Source organism: Sapajus apella, unplaced genomic scaffold (assembly GCF_009761245.1).
Source record: "Sapajus apella isolate SASKATOON/1434 unplaced genomic scaffold, GSC_monkey_1.0 scaffold98, whole genome shotgun sequence".
Lineage (NCBI taxonomy): Eukaryota > Metazoa > Chordata > Mammalia > Primates > Cebidae > Sapajus > Sapajus apella.
In genome coordinates, this window is record NW_022437038.1 from 6,544,288 (window position 1) to 6,561,190 (window position 16,903).

Consider the following 16,903-nt stretch of genomic DNA (forward strand, 5'->3'; position numbering starts at 1 on the left):
TGCCAGTGTCTGAAAGCAAAGTGTTCTCTCCCTTGCTGCTGAGAACCTTCTTTCATACAGTCATGGAACCCAGAGTCATAGCTAAGACTCAGCAGCCTCTCTCCTTCAGCTTTACTCAGGGGTCATCAGTGGATGACTTGAGGGCAGAAGGAAGCAGGCTGGGTGGGGAGGCAGAGTTCATAATGCTGGAGCACTCACTGTGTGCCAGGTGCAGTTCTAAACACTACTGATTAACTCTGAAGTCTTCACAAGAACCCTATGAGGTAGGTACTGTTATTAACCCCATTTTACAGATAAGAAAATTGAAGCTTAGGCCGGGCGCGGTGGCTCAAGCCTGTAATCCCAGCACTTTGGGAGGCCGAGGCGGGTGGATCACAAGGTCAAGAGATCGAGACCATCCTGGTCAACATGGTGAAACCCCGTCTCTACTTAAAATACAAAAAAATTAGCTGGGCATGGTGGCGCGTGCCTGTAATCCCAGCGACTCAGGTGGCTGAGGCAGGAGAATTGCCTGAACCCAGGAGGCGGAGGTTGCGGTGAGCCGAGATCACGCCATTGCACTCCAGCCTGGGTAACATGAGTGAAACTCCGTCTCAAAAAAAGAAAAGAAAAGAAAATTGAAGCTAAATGAGATTACGCAATTTACCTAAGATCAGACAGCTAGTAAGGGGCAGAGTCAGGATTTCAACACCAGCAGCCTGGCTCTAGAGGCAATGTACTTAGACATTATGCCATCCTGACGCTACTTCTTTTCCTGCTTTCCATTTAAAGACAACTGAAAGCTGTAAGCAAGGAGAACTTTTCCATGTTCTATAATCCCACCCAGACACAAGGCTCAGAGTGAAAGAGGGAAATGAAGCTCTCAACCTGAGAAAATTCAGTCTTTAAAAAGAGTGATGGGGCATAAATCATGAGCCTGGAACAAATGGGGAGAGCAGTGAGTCAGAGAGAAGCTGCTTCCACTGGGGTTTTAGTGGAAATATCATTTTTTAAATGCAAAGTAAAATATTAGGAAGTTGCTGGGCAGACTAGAACATGGAGGATATGTTCAAAGTTGGAGCAAAAAGGTCGTGTCTCCCTCTTCCCTCTAGGGAAATATGGGAGCTGTGAGAGGCAGCAGTTAAGTTATGGGCAGAAGACAGATACAATGAGTTCATGTGGGAAATTTCTGGTCAGACTAGGTCTGTGGTTCCAAAGGCAAAGACTGCACCTTGGGCGAGATGAATGCCCTTCCTTGTCTTTATCACTAACACTTCAAGTGGCAAACCAGGACATGCTAGCAAGTCAAAGGCCCAAAGAGAGGAGGCCTACTACCTCCTGAACAGAGCTCCACCTGGGCCTGACTCAAGGAACATGCATATGCAACTGAGGAGCCTTTGTTTAATTTCATTTTGAATAGTCCAGTCAATCTTGCTTTCTTTAGATAAAGTTTTACAGTAACCTCCTTTGTAGTCCTTTGAAGATGAGGATTTGAGAAATCCCAACTCCTAAAGTAGGGGAGAGACAGCAGCAGAATAAGGCCCACAGCCAGACCCAAAGGGGTAGCCCAACCCCTAAATATATATTGTATCTCTCGCTTTCTGCCCACCTCTGCCCCACTTCTCCTCCCTGTACCACTCTCTCTTCTCCTGCCTGTTCCTCCTATTTCTCCCTTTCTCCCTTTCTCTCTCTCTCTCTCTCACACACACACACACACACACACACTCACAAGCCGTACAGTCACTAAGTTGGCTAGGTAATGTCCAAAGCATTCTGATTGTCCTACTTTTTGTAAATTAAACTTATTTAAGATATTTTAGATGAGTCATCCCTTCCTTTGACTCTTCACTCATAACACACATATCATTCTCACAGGAGGCCTCATGGTGCAGTAGAGTCAGACTTCGGTTCAAAGCCTAACTCTGTCATATGATAGTGGGCTTGAGTTTCGTCATCTGTAAAAAGGGAAGATTTTCCACTTCATAAGGTTGTTGGAGAAATTAAAGAAATAGCATATGAAGCCTTGTGCATAAAAAGCATTTGGTATATATTAATGCCCTTTTGCATAAGAGGTCAAGACTTGCTTGGGTTCTACCTAGAAATCAAAAGCCTTATTTCTGAGCTGGGTTACTTGGCACCTGTGTTATTTCTCTCTCAAAACTACATAATGGTAGGAGTGAAAGAAAAAGTCCTCGCCTCCCAGAGAAACTGAAGGATCCAGAAAGAAGTGCCTATAGCAGGGAACGTCCTCCCTCACCTCCTGTATGAACATCTCTCTCCTTTCTCCAGCATAGGAGAGTCTACAAAGCTAAAAAAGGTAGATACCAAACACAAAGGACGAGGGATGAGAGCTCAGCAAAGGTATCAGGCATTTAAGGTATCAGAGAGCAATGTGGGCAAAAGCGAATTTTCTTAATCAGCACAGGATGGTTAGGGAAGAGCATTTATCACTTTGGTTCTTATCCTTCAAGCCATGGGAAAAGCAACAGTGAGTTAGGACATCAGAGACAAAAGCATTTATAGAACTAACACATGCAAACATTTGACAAGTGAGAAAGCTTTATTAAAGCACACATACATGTCAGTGGGGCGGGAAACAAAAGAGCAAGTTACAGCGCAGGATCCCAAGTTATGCCTTCCATTACAATAGCAATCCACACCAAATCAATCTTTGAAAACATTCCTCCATTCAGTTCATAAATACAATAGAATCCATTGTAGCTGCCCTTAATCCAGTGTCTTTATAGGAAATCAGCTAGCAGCTGACTCTGTTGAAAGTGATTTCCTCTCTGCTATACACTCCTTCCACATGTAACTTTGGGTAGAAATGCTTATCAGAATAAAAAGGTCAGTTTGGATCAATGAGTACCAGAAGATGAAACTTAGCTCACCAGACCCTTCTTTGAAAAGCCTCTCAACACACTACGCCCATATAATATGTAGGTCAAATTTCGGAAACAATAGGAACTGAAAGCTCACCAGGCAGGAAGTCAGAATAACAGGAAAACTCTGCCTACATTCTCTTAGAGCCCTAAGAGTCCCCAGCCTGGAGAAACACTGGGCCAGTTTAGATAACACTTGGTTCTTCTGGCTGATACAGTGGGATGTAGACAATGCTCTGTGTGACACAAACACTAAGACACAAACACTGAGGTGTGGTACATGAGGGTGAATATATCTCATCTTTCATTAGCGAAATGAGGAGCTCTCTCTCCAATGACTGCAATATCAGTTTAAAATGCAGAAAATTCAGCGTAGGCTGTGAGACACTTTTCCCTCAGTCACTGAGGTCCTCTGAGGTCAACTAGAAGCTCTCACTGGGCATGCCCATGACTCAGTCAAAATCCATTATCTAACTGAAGTGCTTTTCTAAAGCAGCCCCATTATAAGGGTCCCCCAAAGGTTTAGTTAAGATGTCTAGAACTGGAAAAAACTTGGGAATTCTGTTGGCATTTCAAAGAAAATCATTAGGCCAAAGCAAGGTGGAAACAGCTTAAAAACTAGAAAAAATAAATTTAAAAGCCAAGTTCCAGAAGTTTATCAAGGTAGAACATAAGTTAAAAGCATAAATTGGAGAGGAGAAAGAGGGAGGAACTACTCTCCTCTCCCCTACATTCCTCTGTCTTAAGTAACTCAACCCTGTTTCCCAGAGCCTTAAAACCCAGACTGGTCCTAATACCAAAGGTAGCCAGGGCTTCCTAGGGAAGTAGGAACAATGATAGCAAGACAGAAGATAAAAAGTTGTTTTAAAATATGTTTTTAAGTAAACCTTATAAAGACATAAGAAACAATGGACTCTGAAAATATATGAGATTACACACAGAAACATTTTGAAGAGATGCTTATTTTTGAGACTGCTTTAAAAAGGAGAACAAGTCTGCAACACTCTAGCCAGCATAATGAGATTTGCAGAAAATACATGTTTGTACACACACACAAACACACACACACACACACAATTAAATTATAAATCTTTGCTCTTGGTTTCTTCACTTCCTCTGACTTGCCCAACTTCCCAGGGCTGGACCTGCAGAAGAGGACAGGGACTCATAAACCCAGCTTCTGCTTGGCCATCGAGGAACGGAGCTGCAGAGTCCCTTCTGCCCAAGACCCTGGGTACTGTCGCATCTTCTGCCACAGGCTCACTTCTTCCCCAGTCGAGTCCATCCAGTCCACCACTTCCCCATTACTGATCCCTGAGGAAAAACACCAGAGGACGCTAAAGAGGGGTCCCACTCAGCCCACCAGGGAAGATGGGTTGTACAGCAAGAGTAGCCACCCCGTAACAGGCAGTTTCCTACGAAGATGGGCTGATGGGCACAGCAGTCTGGGAAGTGCTTCCTGTTGACTCTGTACATGTATTTCTATACTCCTGAGACTCTGTCAAGAGACTCTAGTTTGATGAAATCAGATTCCAAATGGCACACAGTCACTAGAGACTTGCTGTTCTGAGGCTGTTACAGAGTTCTAGTGCCTGACACCTCATGCCAGAGTTACTGCCAACTGTATTTAAACTTTTTTCTTTTTATTTATTTTTTTGAGACGGAGTCTCGCTCTGTCACCAGGCTGGAGTGCAGTGGCGCAATCTTGGCTCGCTGCAACCTCCGCCTCCCAGGTCCAACCGATTCTCCTGCCTCAGCCTCCCACGTAGCTGGGACTACAGGCACACGCCACCATGCTCAGCTAACTTTTTTGTATTTTTAGTAGAGACAGGGTTTCACCATGATGGCCACGATGGGCTCGATCTCTTGATCTTGTGATCTCCCTGCCTCAGCCTCTGAAAGTGCTAGGATTACAGGCATGAGCCACCACACCTGGCCAACTTTTTTCTTTTAAAGGTAAACACCTTTCCTCTAGCTGCAGACTCCAGGCCAGAATCGAGGATCATATGTGGCCCCATTCCTATTCTCTTTTATATCACCCATTAATTCAGCAAACATTTATTGAGTGCCTACTGTATGCCAGGTACTCTTTTAGGCTCTGGAGACACTAGTAAACAAAGCAGAAAAAGTTCCTGTCCTCAGACAACTTTCATTTGAATAGAGAAGACAGAAAATATACAAGTAAACCACTAAGACTATTTCAGGTAGTGAGATTAACATTATGAAGTAAATAAATAGGGTGATGTGTAGTGCCTAGATCAGAACCTACTGTGCAGATGGAGCGGTCTAAGGGACTCTCTGAGAAGGTGACATTTGAGCCAAGACCTGAAGGATAAGAAGGAACCAGAATTTCCATTCAGAGAAAACAATAATTGCAAAGGTTCTGAAGTAGGAATGAGCTTGGTATATTTGGAGAGCAGAAAGTCATTGTGATTGAAGCATGGTGAACAAGGGGAAGAGCGATACCAGATGAATCAGAAAGGAATAGAGGGCCCAGGTTACACAGGGGCCCGTAAGCATGGTAAGAACTTTGGATCATTTTCTAAGCACAATAGAAAGCCACTGAGGGATTTTAACAGGGAACTGACATGAATTGGCTTACATGTGTGAAAACATCAGTCTAAATACTTCATGTTAAATGCTCTGTGTGATTATTTATATATAAGTATATTAATATACAAGTGCAGAGACTGGCGGAGAGGGCAAAGAAGAGGATCCGAGGCTAAGCTCTGCAAAGCACCAACATTTAGAGTTTGGGTATAGAATGATGCACCTACGAAGAAAACTGAGAAGGGGTGAGCAGTGACTTAAAAGGGAATCACAGTACAGTGTCAATAGAAGCTCAGTGTTTCAAGCAAAGAGGAGTGATCCACTATGTTAAATAGTGCTGAAAATTCTAGTGAGATGAGAACAACATTTTGGCAAGAGCAACTGCTGAGCAGAATGGTGGGACAAAAGCCAGATACAATGAAGGAGAGCTGAAGGAGAGGTGAGAAGTGGAGACAATTCTTTTTAAGAAACTAGAGTGTGGTGAAGGGAAGGTTTATTTTTGTTTCATAAGATTGGAAATACCAGAGCATATCTGTATTCACCCCAGGTAGGTAGGGAGGATAAAATTGAGACATAAAGATTATAGAAGTGAGGTCACTGAGAAGGGGGAGGGAGGTGGTCCAGAGGACTTGCAGAGAGCTTAGCTTTTGCTAGCAAGGACCGTTCTTTCATTATTAACAGGATGCAGGATGGAATGCATAGGTATATACATATAGGTAGGTTTGTAGATTTTTTTTGGTGGGAAGATGATGGAGTTCCTGGCAATCAGGGTCACATTTATCTGTACACATATCAGTGCATGAGCTCAGCCTTCCCCTAGGTCTGGCACATAGTAGGTACTCAATAAGTATTGGTTGAATGTTAACTGAAAGGAAAGAAGACAACTGTCATTACAGAGGAGCTTTGTATGTTGGGGGGAGGGGTGGTATTAGGAGTAAAATAGACAAGAAGCCTTTCAAACAAGTAAAAATAGGGTAGGGGATCTCACCAGTGCCAACACCCAGCCTGACCCCTCCCAGGAAGTCATTGCTGGCCAGGGGCTCCCGGTCCCACACAGTCAGTTCCAGGCACATGTGTTGTAGATCTTCCAGCCTCACACCATTGTAGACAAATGTATGGTTGTAGTGAGGATTCAGGGTCTTCTTCATCACAGGAGTTTTACGTTTACTGGCCTTGTTCCTCATGGGAAGGAGGTATCTGGCAGAGGGTGGGGAGTAATCAACAGCCTACCCAAAGCTGGCAGTATCTCTCTAAATTCCCCTTTCCCTTACCACAGGCCTAGCCCAGGAAGATGAACCCACACCCAGATCCTAGTACACACGCCCCTCATTGAATCTGCTGAAGCAGAGTTCCCAATCCCTCTACTAGATCATTCACCTGATTCAATTCCTTTAACCTAGAGAGAAAATGAATATGAGTATTAGTGAGGCTATTCTGTGCTCCACTGAAAACAGGTTTTAAATATTTGGCTCTGTTTCTACTAGACAATTTATCTCTTTAAATAAAAAGAACAGTAATATCTATAAGCTCAGCCAAACATGATTTCTAGATAAATTAAGTCAGTGGGTGATCTGTAATTTGGGGAAAGGTTAAAAATTGTGGGGGGAAAAAGCCCTGAGTTCCCAAATCTAGACAGTCAGAACACACAGATTTTTACCCAGAATTAAGAGCATGAGTCAGACAAAAGTCAGAACCTGTCTACAACCCTCCTCTGTGCGTTATCAACACTACAGCCCAGTCAAAACTGGGCTCAGACCAGTGCAAAGGTGGTGGAGGTTTCGCCATTACCTAATTTCAGTAACAAATTTGGTTGCTGGGAGTGGTAGGACACACTGGATAATATCCACAGAGAAAGTTACATTGGGTTCTTCCCTTAGCTCTCTTGTTCTGAAACTGGTTAGTTTGATGCTGGTCTAGGGACTCACCCCTTGACAAAGCTGTCTGAAGTCCCTCCTGCTTTGGCAGCCGTCAAGTTCTTGGCTTCTTTGATCCACACCTGGAGCTCTCCCCCTTCCCCACCTTTACCTGTAAGGGATGTCAGCCATAGCGAGTGAGCCCCTTACACCTCTAGATTTGAGCCTTCTTTATGCAACACTTTCTTTCCTTGCTTCTAAAGACAGCAAGCTCCATAACAGAGCCATGCCTGTCCTGTCTCTTCAGTGCCTAGCACAGTGCCCACCAGTAAGCAATGGGCGCTCTATTAACAGCAACCACAATATCAATAAATGCCTATTGAAAACTGGCTGTGTGCCAGATACTATGTTAAGCATTTAATTCTCAAAACAACTCTATGAGAATCACACTATTTTTTTCCTCATTTTATGGTATGAGGAAATTGAGGCTTAGAGACATAAAGTTGCCTGATACTGGTTTAATGATTTAAAAAAGAGGGAACTCCTCCATTTGAGTTCTTGATTCCATCCTCACTTCACAGGACTCATCAGACATCAATTTCAATCCCTACCTCCCAATTTAAATATCTCTTTCTCCACTAGTCCCTTCCCCTCAGTCTAAATATATACTAATCTCATCTCTTTATAAAAAAAAAAATACCTCTAAAAGAAAATCTCCCTTTAACCTTATCTATTCTTCAAGCTATTCTCCATGTCTCTACTTTCTTTCACCATCAATTACTCTGAGGAAAAACAAAGTCTACACTTAACACCTCTACTTCTTTGTCCATTCACTTAGCCTAGTTTATAGTGAAATCTGGTTTCTGCTTTCACTGATCCACTGAAAATGCAATCTAATGCCAATTAGCCATGTCTTCTCAGACCTATCTGGTCTGACCTCCCTGTAGTATTTCAATACTGTTGATAACCCCCGCCCCTTCTTGAAGCTCTCTCCTGATAACCTTTTACGTCACTGATGTTTCTTTCTCTCTTCATTTTTTAACATGTTCCTGATCTGTCTGGTTCTATACATGCCTCTCTTCTCTAGTCATCCTTCATACCCTCATTGGGGGATCTCATTGATTCCCCCAAACCTTCTAGATGTGACTCTGCTGAAGGTATATTTTTTCAAAGAACTTGGGCTACACATTGCCAATGGATCAAGTGAAACTCTTTAAGTTCAAGGCCCTCTTCAGTCAGGCTCCCACCTCATGTCACACTCCAGCCCCACACCCACATCTAGCATACCAAAAAACTCCAATCCCACTAAAATAAGAGACACACTCACATACAACCCCACATTTATCATGCCTTTTTAAAACTTGTGCTCATGTTAACCTCTCTGAAAATGCTCTTCTCTCCTCATCTTCCTTTTGTGTAAGGAGGATCTGGTAAAGTTTTAAGGTCCAGTTTTAATGTGACTTCTTCTTCAAAGCTCTCCCAAATGTAACCAGACATAATTCACCACTCCTATATCTGTGTACTTTTAGCACCTGACTGTCTTTCTTGCAAAACTTAAGCTCCTCAAGGGAAAGCAAATATGGTTTACTCATCTACACAACTGTAGTCACTAACACAGTGCCTGGCATGTTGAATTATGCTTCCTCAGCCTGTAACTTCCTGTCCTTTATACTTTACCACCTCTCCCAGCCACACTTCTCAGCCCCAAAGTTTCTGTAGCTTGCCACAGCAGGACCAAGACCAAGTCCATTTAATAGCCTAAAAAATAAACAAATGCCAACCCTAAGGCATTCCCTTCTGGTTGAAAAAACACCAAGAGGCCTCCCTAGTAAAGGAATCTCCCTAGCAGATCCAGGGAACATCCCAATCTGATCTCTCCAATAGTGCTGGCAAGTAGCCAGCACCAGCGTTGCACAAATCCTGTGCAGAAGAGTAAGAGTTAAATCCAGGGCCCCAAAGAAAACTCACTCTTTTTCCGGTCACCTCCAACAGGGGGTTTGGAGGCTGGGATGTATTTCAGTGAAACCACCAACTCGCCTTTGTGTGATGGCAAGCCAGTCTGGGACTCAGCACTGATCTGAAACATAGGGAAACCCAACAGGTCAAGCTGGGCTTCTCAGGAATTGTTGGGACCTCTCCCTGAGAAAATTCTAAAATTATCCCCCAAGAACAGCATCAGGACAAAAGAGGATACTTCTTCATATGAATATAATCCAGGGTCCCTAGGCCATGGCAGCCACAGGTTTCTAAGGCAGTTTCGTTAGAAGGAGAACCAACAAAGAGTCTTCCGCAATACCCACTATTATGCCACTTTGGGGGTACAGTTACTAAATTCCAAATACTCTCAAAGATCTTCAAGCAAGGCTGCCATACAAACTCACAAAGGACTGACACCATGATGGAGAATCTTGCTACCAGCATTGTTAGTAATAGCCAAAAAGTGAAAATAACCTAAATGGCAATCAATATAGAAAGAGTTAAATGAATAATTGTAGTGTCCTTGTATGGCATATGGCTTACAGTCATCAAAAAGAATGCAGTGAATCAGTACATGCTGACATGGAAAGATATCCAAGATGTAGGGTTAAGTCAACCAAGCAAGATGCAGAAAAATATCCCACTTATATTAAAATATATTCATATTTGTACATGTAAATATATATGTATATAAATAACGATTCTCATTATCACTTATATTAGCCCTTACTCTGTGGTAGGCACTGTTATAAGCACATTAAATGTATCATTTTGTCTGATGACTGTCTCTATGAGATAGGTACTATTAACCCCATTTTACAAGTGATGGAAGAGAGGAACAGAGAAGTTAAGTAACTTGCTCAAAGTCACACAGTAATTGACAGGGCCAAGATTCAAATTCAGACAGACTGGTTCCAGAGTCCATGCTTTTGAAGACTATACTACACTGCATAGAAAAACCCAAGATTTGGAAAAATTTATCCTCACTTCCTCTAGGGAAGGGAACAGAATAGGGAAAGGAAAGAAGGCTTTTACTTTTTTACTCTATATTCACATTTAGTGTTTTTTTAATGAGAATAGTTTATATCATTTGTATGATTTTTAAAAACACAAACTATTTTTAAAAAGAGGGCTTAAAAAAAAAAAAAAGGAGGGCGTTCAGCCAGGTGCAGTAGCTCACATTTGTAATTCTAGCAGTTTGGGAGGCTGAGGTGGGCAAATGCTTAAGTCCAGGAGTTCAAGACCAGCCCGGGCAACATGGCAAAACCCCGTCTCCACAAAAAATACAAAAGTTAGCTGACGTGGTGGTGTGGGCCTGTAATCCCAGCTACTTGGGAGGCTGAGTCATGAGAATCACTTGAACACAGGAGACGGAGGTTGCAGTGAGCCAAGATCACACCACTGCACTCCAGCGCAAGCAACAGAGCCAGAACCTGTCCCTCCCCCTCAAAAAGAAAAAAAGAAGGCTTGCAAAGATTTGAAGGCCAAGTGAAACTCTATTACATGAATTTGAATATGCGACAATTATAAATTTTACATTTATTTATCTTTGACCAATGTCTGTCTCTACCATTAGAGTCGAAGTGCCAGGAGACAGGAATGAAGCCTATTTTTGCTCATCTGAGTATGCCCAACACTTAGCAAAGTACCTGGCACAGGTGCTCCACAAATATTTACTGAATGAATGTAAGAGTGAATGAATGAATGTCTGGGATGAGTAGCAGGTGGCCTATTGTCTTTGGCTTTGGTTGGCAGAACTGCTTCACTCTATTGGCTCTCTCTGCATGACTTTGTTCCTTATGCTTTAGTATCCAGAGCATGAGCTGGTGCAGACTAGAGATGCCCTTTTACCTGCTTGTATTTTTTTTTTTTTTTTGAGACAACGTTTTACTCCCACAGCCCAGGCAGGCTGGAATGCAATGGCACTATCTCGGCTCACTGCAACCTGAGTCCAAACTCAAGTGATTCTCCAGTGTCAGCCTCCCGAGCAGCTGGGACTACAGGCGCACACCACCACACCCAGCTAATTTTTGTAGAGATGGGGTTTCACCACGTTGCCCAGGCTGATCCTGAACTCCTGAGCTCAAGCGATCCGCCCACCTCAGCCTCCCAAAGTGCTGGGATTACAGGCATGAGCCACCACGCCCGGCCTTGCCTGTGTTAATTGGGGCTCCTCTAACCTAGGTCCTGACCAATGCTAGGAAGCCAATAATCCCATAGGTCTGGATCAATGTACCATACTCAGAAGATATAGTTTAATATATGTGAGAGACACAAAAGAATCAGGAGGTGGATCCAGGCAAGGGAAAACTGCATGGGAGCTAATGGATTGCTAGGGAAAAAACAAAAAGAAAACCAGAAACAACAAATGTAGAAATTAAAATCGATACATAATATGGGGATGGCTTTTTTGGTTGTTTATAAAATGTCTGCACAATTTATTCATTTCTAGAAAATGTTTTTAGAAAATTTCTCTGAGTTTCAGTGGACTCTCATTGGAGTTTAGCATTAGCTAGAAACTGGTATATTTGTTTCAGTAGCACATTTTTATTCTGGCTCCAAATATTTGCAAAGAGCAAATAGCTCCATGTTAATGTGGTTTCTTCTCTTTATATAAAGCAGTTTTATTCGCAGTAGTTCATGATGGTTTACAGCGACATTTCCAATATAATTATATTGACTGTAGAGAATGACTTGAGTGCCAAATGTTTAAGAAATTTTGTAATAATATGTTATAGTTTGGTAATAATTTCTTTCTTGTCTTTTTATTGATATATAATACTAGTATGTATTTATGGGGTACATGTGATATTTTGTTACATCGATCATTTTGAACATTTATCATTTCTTTGCATTGGAAACATTTCAAATCTTCTAGTTATTTTGAAAGTCACATATTTTTGTCGACTATCGTCATCTTACTGTGCTATTGAACACATTCCTGTTTTTATTAGTATTTAAAGGGAAAATTTAATGTTGTCACTATTTTTATTGCAAGGGCAACAGGTATCAAAATATTAGATGTATATTTCCTTTCACTCAGCAATTCCACCAACAGGAATTTCTCTGACAGTTACATTCACAAAAGAAGACCAAAATATATTATACTATAGTTTTAAGAGCAAAAAATAATTCACACAATTTAAATGTCTATTAGTGGGGGAATGGTAAATAAATTGTAATACAGGCACATGAAAAAATACCATGCAGCGGCAATTAAAATGAGATAGATCTGTAAGTGATGGCACAAAAGGATGTCCATGATATACTGTTAAATGAAAAAAAAGAGATGTGTACAATGAGGTTCATGTGAGACCATTTGTGTAAAAAAAAACATATATATACACGGATGCATATCTGGGCTGCTTAATACAAAATTTCTTTTTTTTTTTTTTTTTTTTTTTTTGAGACAGAGTTTTGCTCTGTTGCCCAAGCTGGAGTGCAATGGTGCAGTCTTGGCTCAGTGCAACCTCTACCTACTGGGTTCAAGTGATTCTCCTGCCTCAGCCTCCCAAGTAGCTGGGATTACAGGCATGTGCCACCACGCCCAGCTATTTTTTTTTTCTTTCTTTTTTTTTTTTTTTTAGTAGAGACGGGGTTTCACCATGTTGGTCAGGCTGGTCTCAAACTCCTGACCTCAGGTGATCCACCTGCCTCCGCCTCCCAAAGTGCTGGGATTTCAGGCATGAGCCACTGCACCCGACCATACAAAATTTCTAGAAAGATACACAAGTAGCTGTTAACAGTGATTATTTCTAGGGAACGGAACCTACTTTCCTTTTAATATACTTTACATTGTTTTAATTTTGAACCTTGTGTACATAAGTCCATTTTTGCTTAATTTTCTTAACATGGTAAAAAGTTCAAATGCTAAAAAGGGGATATAGAGAAAACTAAATATTCCTTCTACCTCAGTCTCCATTCCTAGAGGCAGCCACCATGACTAGTTTCTCATCTAACTTCCCAAAGATAGTTTATGGACCATGTATAGTTTTAAACATTTAAAATGGTAGTGTAAAAAAAACTAAAGATGAACTTTGTCATGTCATTGTATAGTTCTGATAATCAAGAAGTTGCTGAATAAGTCCCCTGTTTTAGCAATTTCATCTTAACCAGATGATTTCCCTACCTTATTTTATAAGTTAAGTGACTCATCTAGTTGGCAAGTGACAGAACCAGGATTCCAATACAGGTCTGCACTCAGATCCCAGGCATGATTATGCCATATTGCTACACTCTGGCCCGAAGTGCCATCTCCAAAGTCATATTTTCCCTGGCCTCTGTGACCAAGAGTATAGCAATTGGAGCTCCATGAATTGCTTTATTTCCCCCTTGGAAGTAAAACGGTAGCTTGGCAAAAGGGTGCAGATTAGGATATACACAGAAGGTTAGCTTGGAGAAGAGGTGCGAGTTATTATGTTATGATACACCCAGATTCTGGAAGGTTAGGAGGCAAAGCTTAGGACACATATGAACATTTTTTCAAAGCAGAACCATGGCTTTATACTTTGCCCGGTTTACACAGCACACTGGATATACAAATGCCTCTGAAATTGCTGTCAAACTCAGAAACACCAGCAGGGGGCACTAGAACTCCAGAGAAGACTACATTCAAAGACGCTACCAACATAGACCAGCAGAGGCTACTGCAGACAATTCTACCTCAAATCCAAACTGCATGAGTTGTTAAAGCAGACTACCTTTCCATGTAAAGGGAGGCAATGATCCAGTTTCTTATCAAGCTTCCAGGAATCCATCTGGATCTCTGCCTCTCCAAGGAAAGTGTTTCTGCCAAAACGGCCGTGATGCCAAACTGAGAACTGCAGGGTCCTCCGGGCCAGGAGAGATTCTGGGATCTCATACTGGGAAGGGAAAGTAGAAGCCCAAGATGATTAGTTTAGGGTAATTCCTCAGACAAGAATATTCCAAAACCTAAGCAACCATTCCTGAAGTCACTAGTCCTGAATACCAAATTCCTTTATATTCCCTAAGCACTTTGAGTTTCCTCACTCAAAGCCTCAACTTACCTCATTTTATTAAAAACCTACCATATTCCATAGGAAGACCTGGACAATTAGATTTTCCTTGAGTAGGTGAGAGAATACTGAGTCATCCAAAAAGAACTGACAAGGAGACTCCTTATCTCAAATGTCTTTTTAAAATGAGATTTGTGGCCATGTGAATCTCCAACTTCACAACAATCCAGGAAAGGCGGAGCACCTTTGTTCTCTTCACTGGGAAATCAGGATGTGAACAGGTACCCAATGTATCCTCAGACACAGACATGGCCCATGAAACTCATGTCACCTTGCCGTGTTGCAGAGGAATAGTTACAGCCTAGGGCACAAGACAAAACAGGTTCTCCTACCCTTGGTGTCTAGATACTTACCCTGAGGGTCTCATCATATAGTGGATTAATGGTATCCCGCTTGATGCTAGTTTTTCTTTTTCCTTGGCGGGACTTGTCAGGCAGAAGGTAAGTCTTCACATATCTAGAAACCAAAGAGTGTACTGAGTAATTTGCTGGCCTTTCTCAAGCCTGCTCTTCACTTTCCTGCTCTCCATATGAATATGGCATGGTGATATGTGATGTCAAAAATGTCACCTCAAACCCTCTTAGACATGCCATTCTTGCTTTTTCCGAATCCTGGTTCCTTTCCTACATCACACCTCCCTACTCCCCAAGAAAGGGGATAAGCTCTGTTCAAGAGTGCCCAGACAGATGCTGGGGTCTGGTCTCTGGTCTCAGAGCATCAGTCAGGTTCCAGGAGCACTCACGGGTTAGAGCGCTTCTTGGCTTCATCAGCATAGGCCAGCTGGTGGCACTCCTTCACATGGACGACCAGACTCTGTGTTTGCTGCTCATACTTCAGGGAAAAGACAATCCTGCCAGTCACAGAGATGTTCCCGAAGTCACCAGCTTCACTGTAGATGCTCATCATGCTGCCGATTGTACTCTGAAGAAAAAGCACTCACGAACATCTAGGGAAGGCACACTCCCCCCCCCACATTGTTGATATCTTCCCTCATGATAAAGCCACAGTCACTGAACAGAAGTTTCAGAAGCCCCTGCAATGATCCAGTGCTGTCCACACTCCTTGACCCAGAGGGTAAAAGAGAACTACCAGGACTCATAACTGTTCAGGTGAATAAATCAGTTCATGGCTCACCTAGCCTCTTAGCTTCTCTTCCTGTTTGTACAAATTTTAGTGTTCATTTTCACCTGCCCCAGGAGGTGGGCAGGGAGCAGAGGCAAGGTGCAGGTAAGTCCATTTGGGGACTGTGTTATATACACTAAAACATCAGCTAGAACGGTGTTAGTCACTAAAACAAGGTGGGTTTCTCTTATCCATCTTATGTCTATCAGGGCCTATAGAGAAAAGAGATTCAGCCAGAATTGGGAGTGAGTGGGAGGGAGGAAACCCCACCAGAAGTGAAAAGGCCCCTTCCTTTCTGGGAGTAATTGGTCGTGTGAGCTGATCTTCTCTTCCTGTGAATGTGAATAAACTCTGTTTACTCTTGTTCTTAACTCTTTCCCTAAATATCAATCTCCATGCTTATGACAGAACCAGGCCCTGATTCATAAATGTTCCTTTAACTTCATTATCCTGACTGGTGTTGTTGATTGTTAACCATACCCTGATGTCGACTAACCCTGCCAGAGCCCCTCTCATGACACTCACTTTCCTTTAATGTTGGGAATTTAGAGTGTGCTATGATGAAGAAATTTGATCTTGCTTACTTCACAGCCTGGGTACCCCTTGAGAGGATAAGTTAAGGTTATTGCTCACAAAGCTGTGATGAAGAGTGTCCCCAGCCTTAATTATCTAATGTAATAATCTCCAGGATGGGGACTTAGGAAGTTACCTAGATGTACACTAAGCACCTATAGTCTACATTGAGGATAGGAACAAACAAATGCATCTTACTTACCTGAAAAGAGTGAGTAGGATGGTTTCCCCAGGTCCTGAGTCTGCTCCAGGGAGGTGCTTCTTTTCTTCCTAGTACCCCAATATGCCTATAACCACAGATCTAATAGAACTTACCATGGATGAGCCACTTTGCATGCTGCTTCTGGCTAACTTCTGGCGATGTAACTTCACTAAGTAGTCAATGTCTTCTTCTTCTTCTTCTTCTTCCTCTTCCTAGAACAACATAGATTCAGAATTAATAAAAGAAATACCTTTCTTTAGCTTCGAAGACTAGTATCTTTCCTTTAGTGGGAGCCATAATTGTCACAAAGCTCCAAGTTGCATGTGTATGCACATATTCTTCTTTCTATATGTCTTCCCATTTCAGGCTTCCCAGCTCTATTCCAACCATCCTTCTCATATCTCAAAGAATAAGATAAGAATATTTAATGTTTTTCATAGAAGCTATAACTCTTTTCCATTAGACTTTCCCCAACCCAGCTATCTCTTTACATTTTAACCAAGAGAAGTATTTATTTGAGCCCCAGCCATATATCCAGCAATTTATTAGAAAATAAAAGAGATGGCCAGGCACGGTGGCTCATGCCTGTAATTCCAGCACTTTGGGAGGCAGAGGAGGGTGGATTACTTGAGCCCAGGAATTTGAGACTAGGCTGGGCAATATAGTGAGACACCCATCTCTCACAAAAAAAAAAAAAAAAAAAAAAAAAAAAAAAAAAAAAAAAAAAAA

General features: G+C 42.1%; 1 protein-coding gene across 3 annotated transcripts in view; it reads right to left on the reverse strand.

Moving 5' to 3' along the window:
* Positions 1-2,520: 2,520 nt before the first annotated feature.
* The window catches only part of SYTL4 (synaptotagmin like 4), a 57,148-nt gene continuing 42,765 nt past the window's right edge, over positions 2,521-16,903 (reverse strand). For 2 of the 3 annotated variants that reach the window (XM_032257769.1, XM_032257770.1), the window contains 8 exons: positions 16,288-16,386; positions 15,020-15,198; positions 14,631-14,733; positions 13,942-14,103; positions 9,233-9,341; positions 7,337-7,436; positions 6,400-6,608; positions 2,521-4,175 (listed from right to left, as the gene is read on the reverse strand). In XM_032257769.1, the coding sequence (XP_032113660.1) occupies positions 4,027-4,175; positions 6,400-6,608; positions 7,337-7,436; positions 9,233-9,341; positions 13,942-14,103; positions 14,631-14,733; positions 15,020-15,198; positions 16,288-16,386 (1,110 nt within the window). In that variant the 3' untranslated portion in view covers positions 2,521-4,026. Of the gene's footprint in view, positions 4,176-6,399; positions 6,609-6,668; positions 7,437-9,232; positions 9,342-13,941; positions 14,104-14,630; positions 14,734-15,019; positions 15,199-16,287; positions 16,387-16,903 lie in introns of those variants that run through there. The other variant, XM_032257771.1, reaches the window with a different exon arrangement.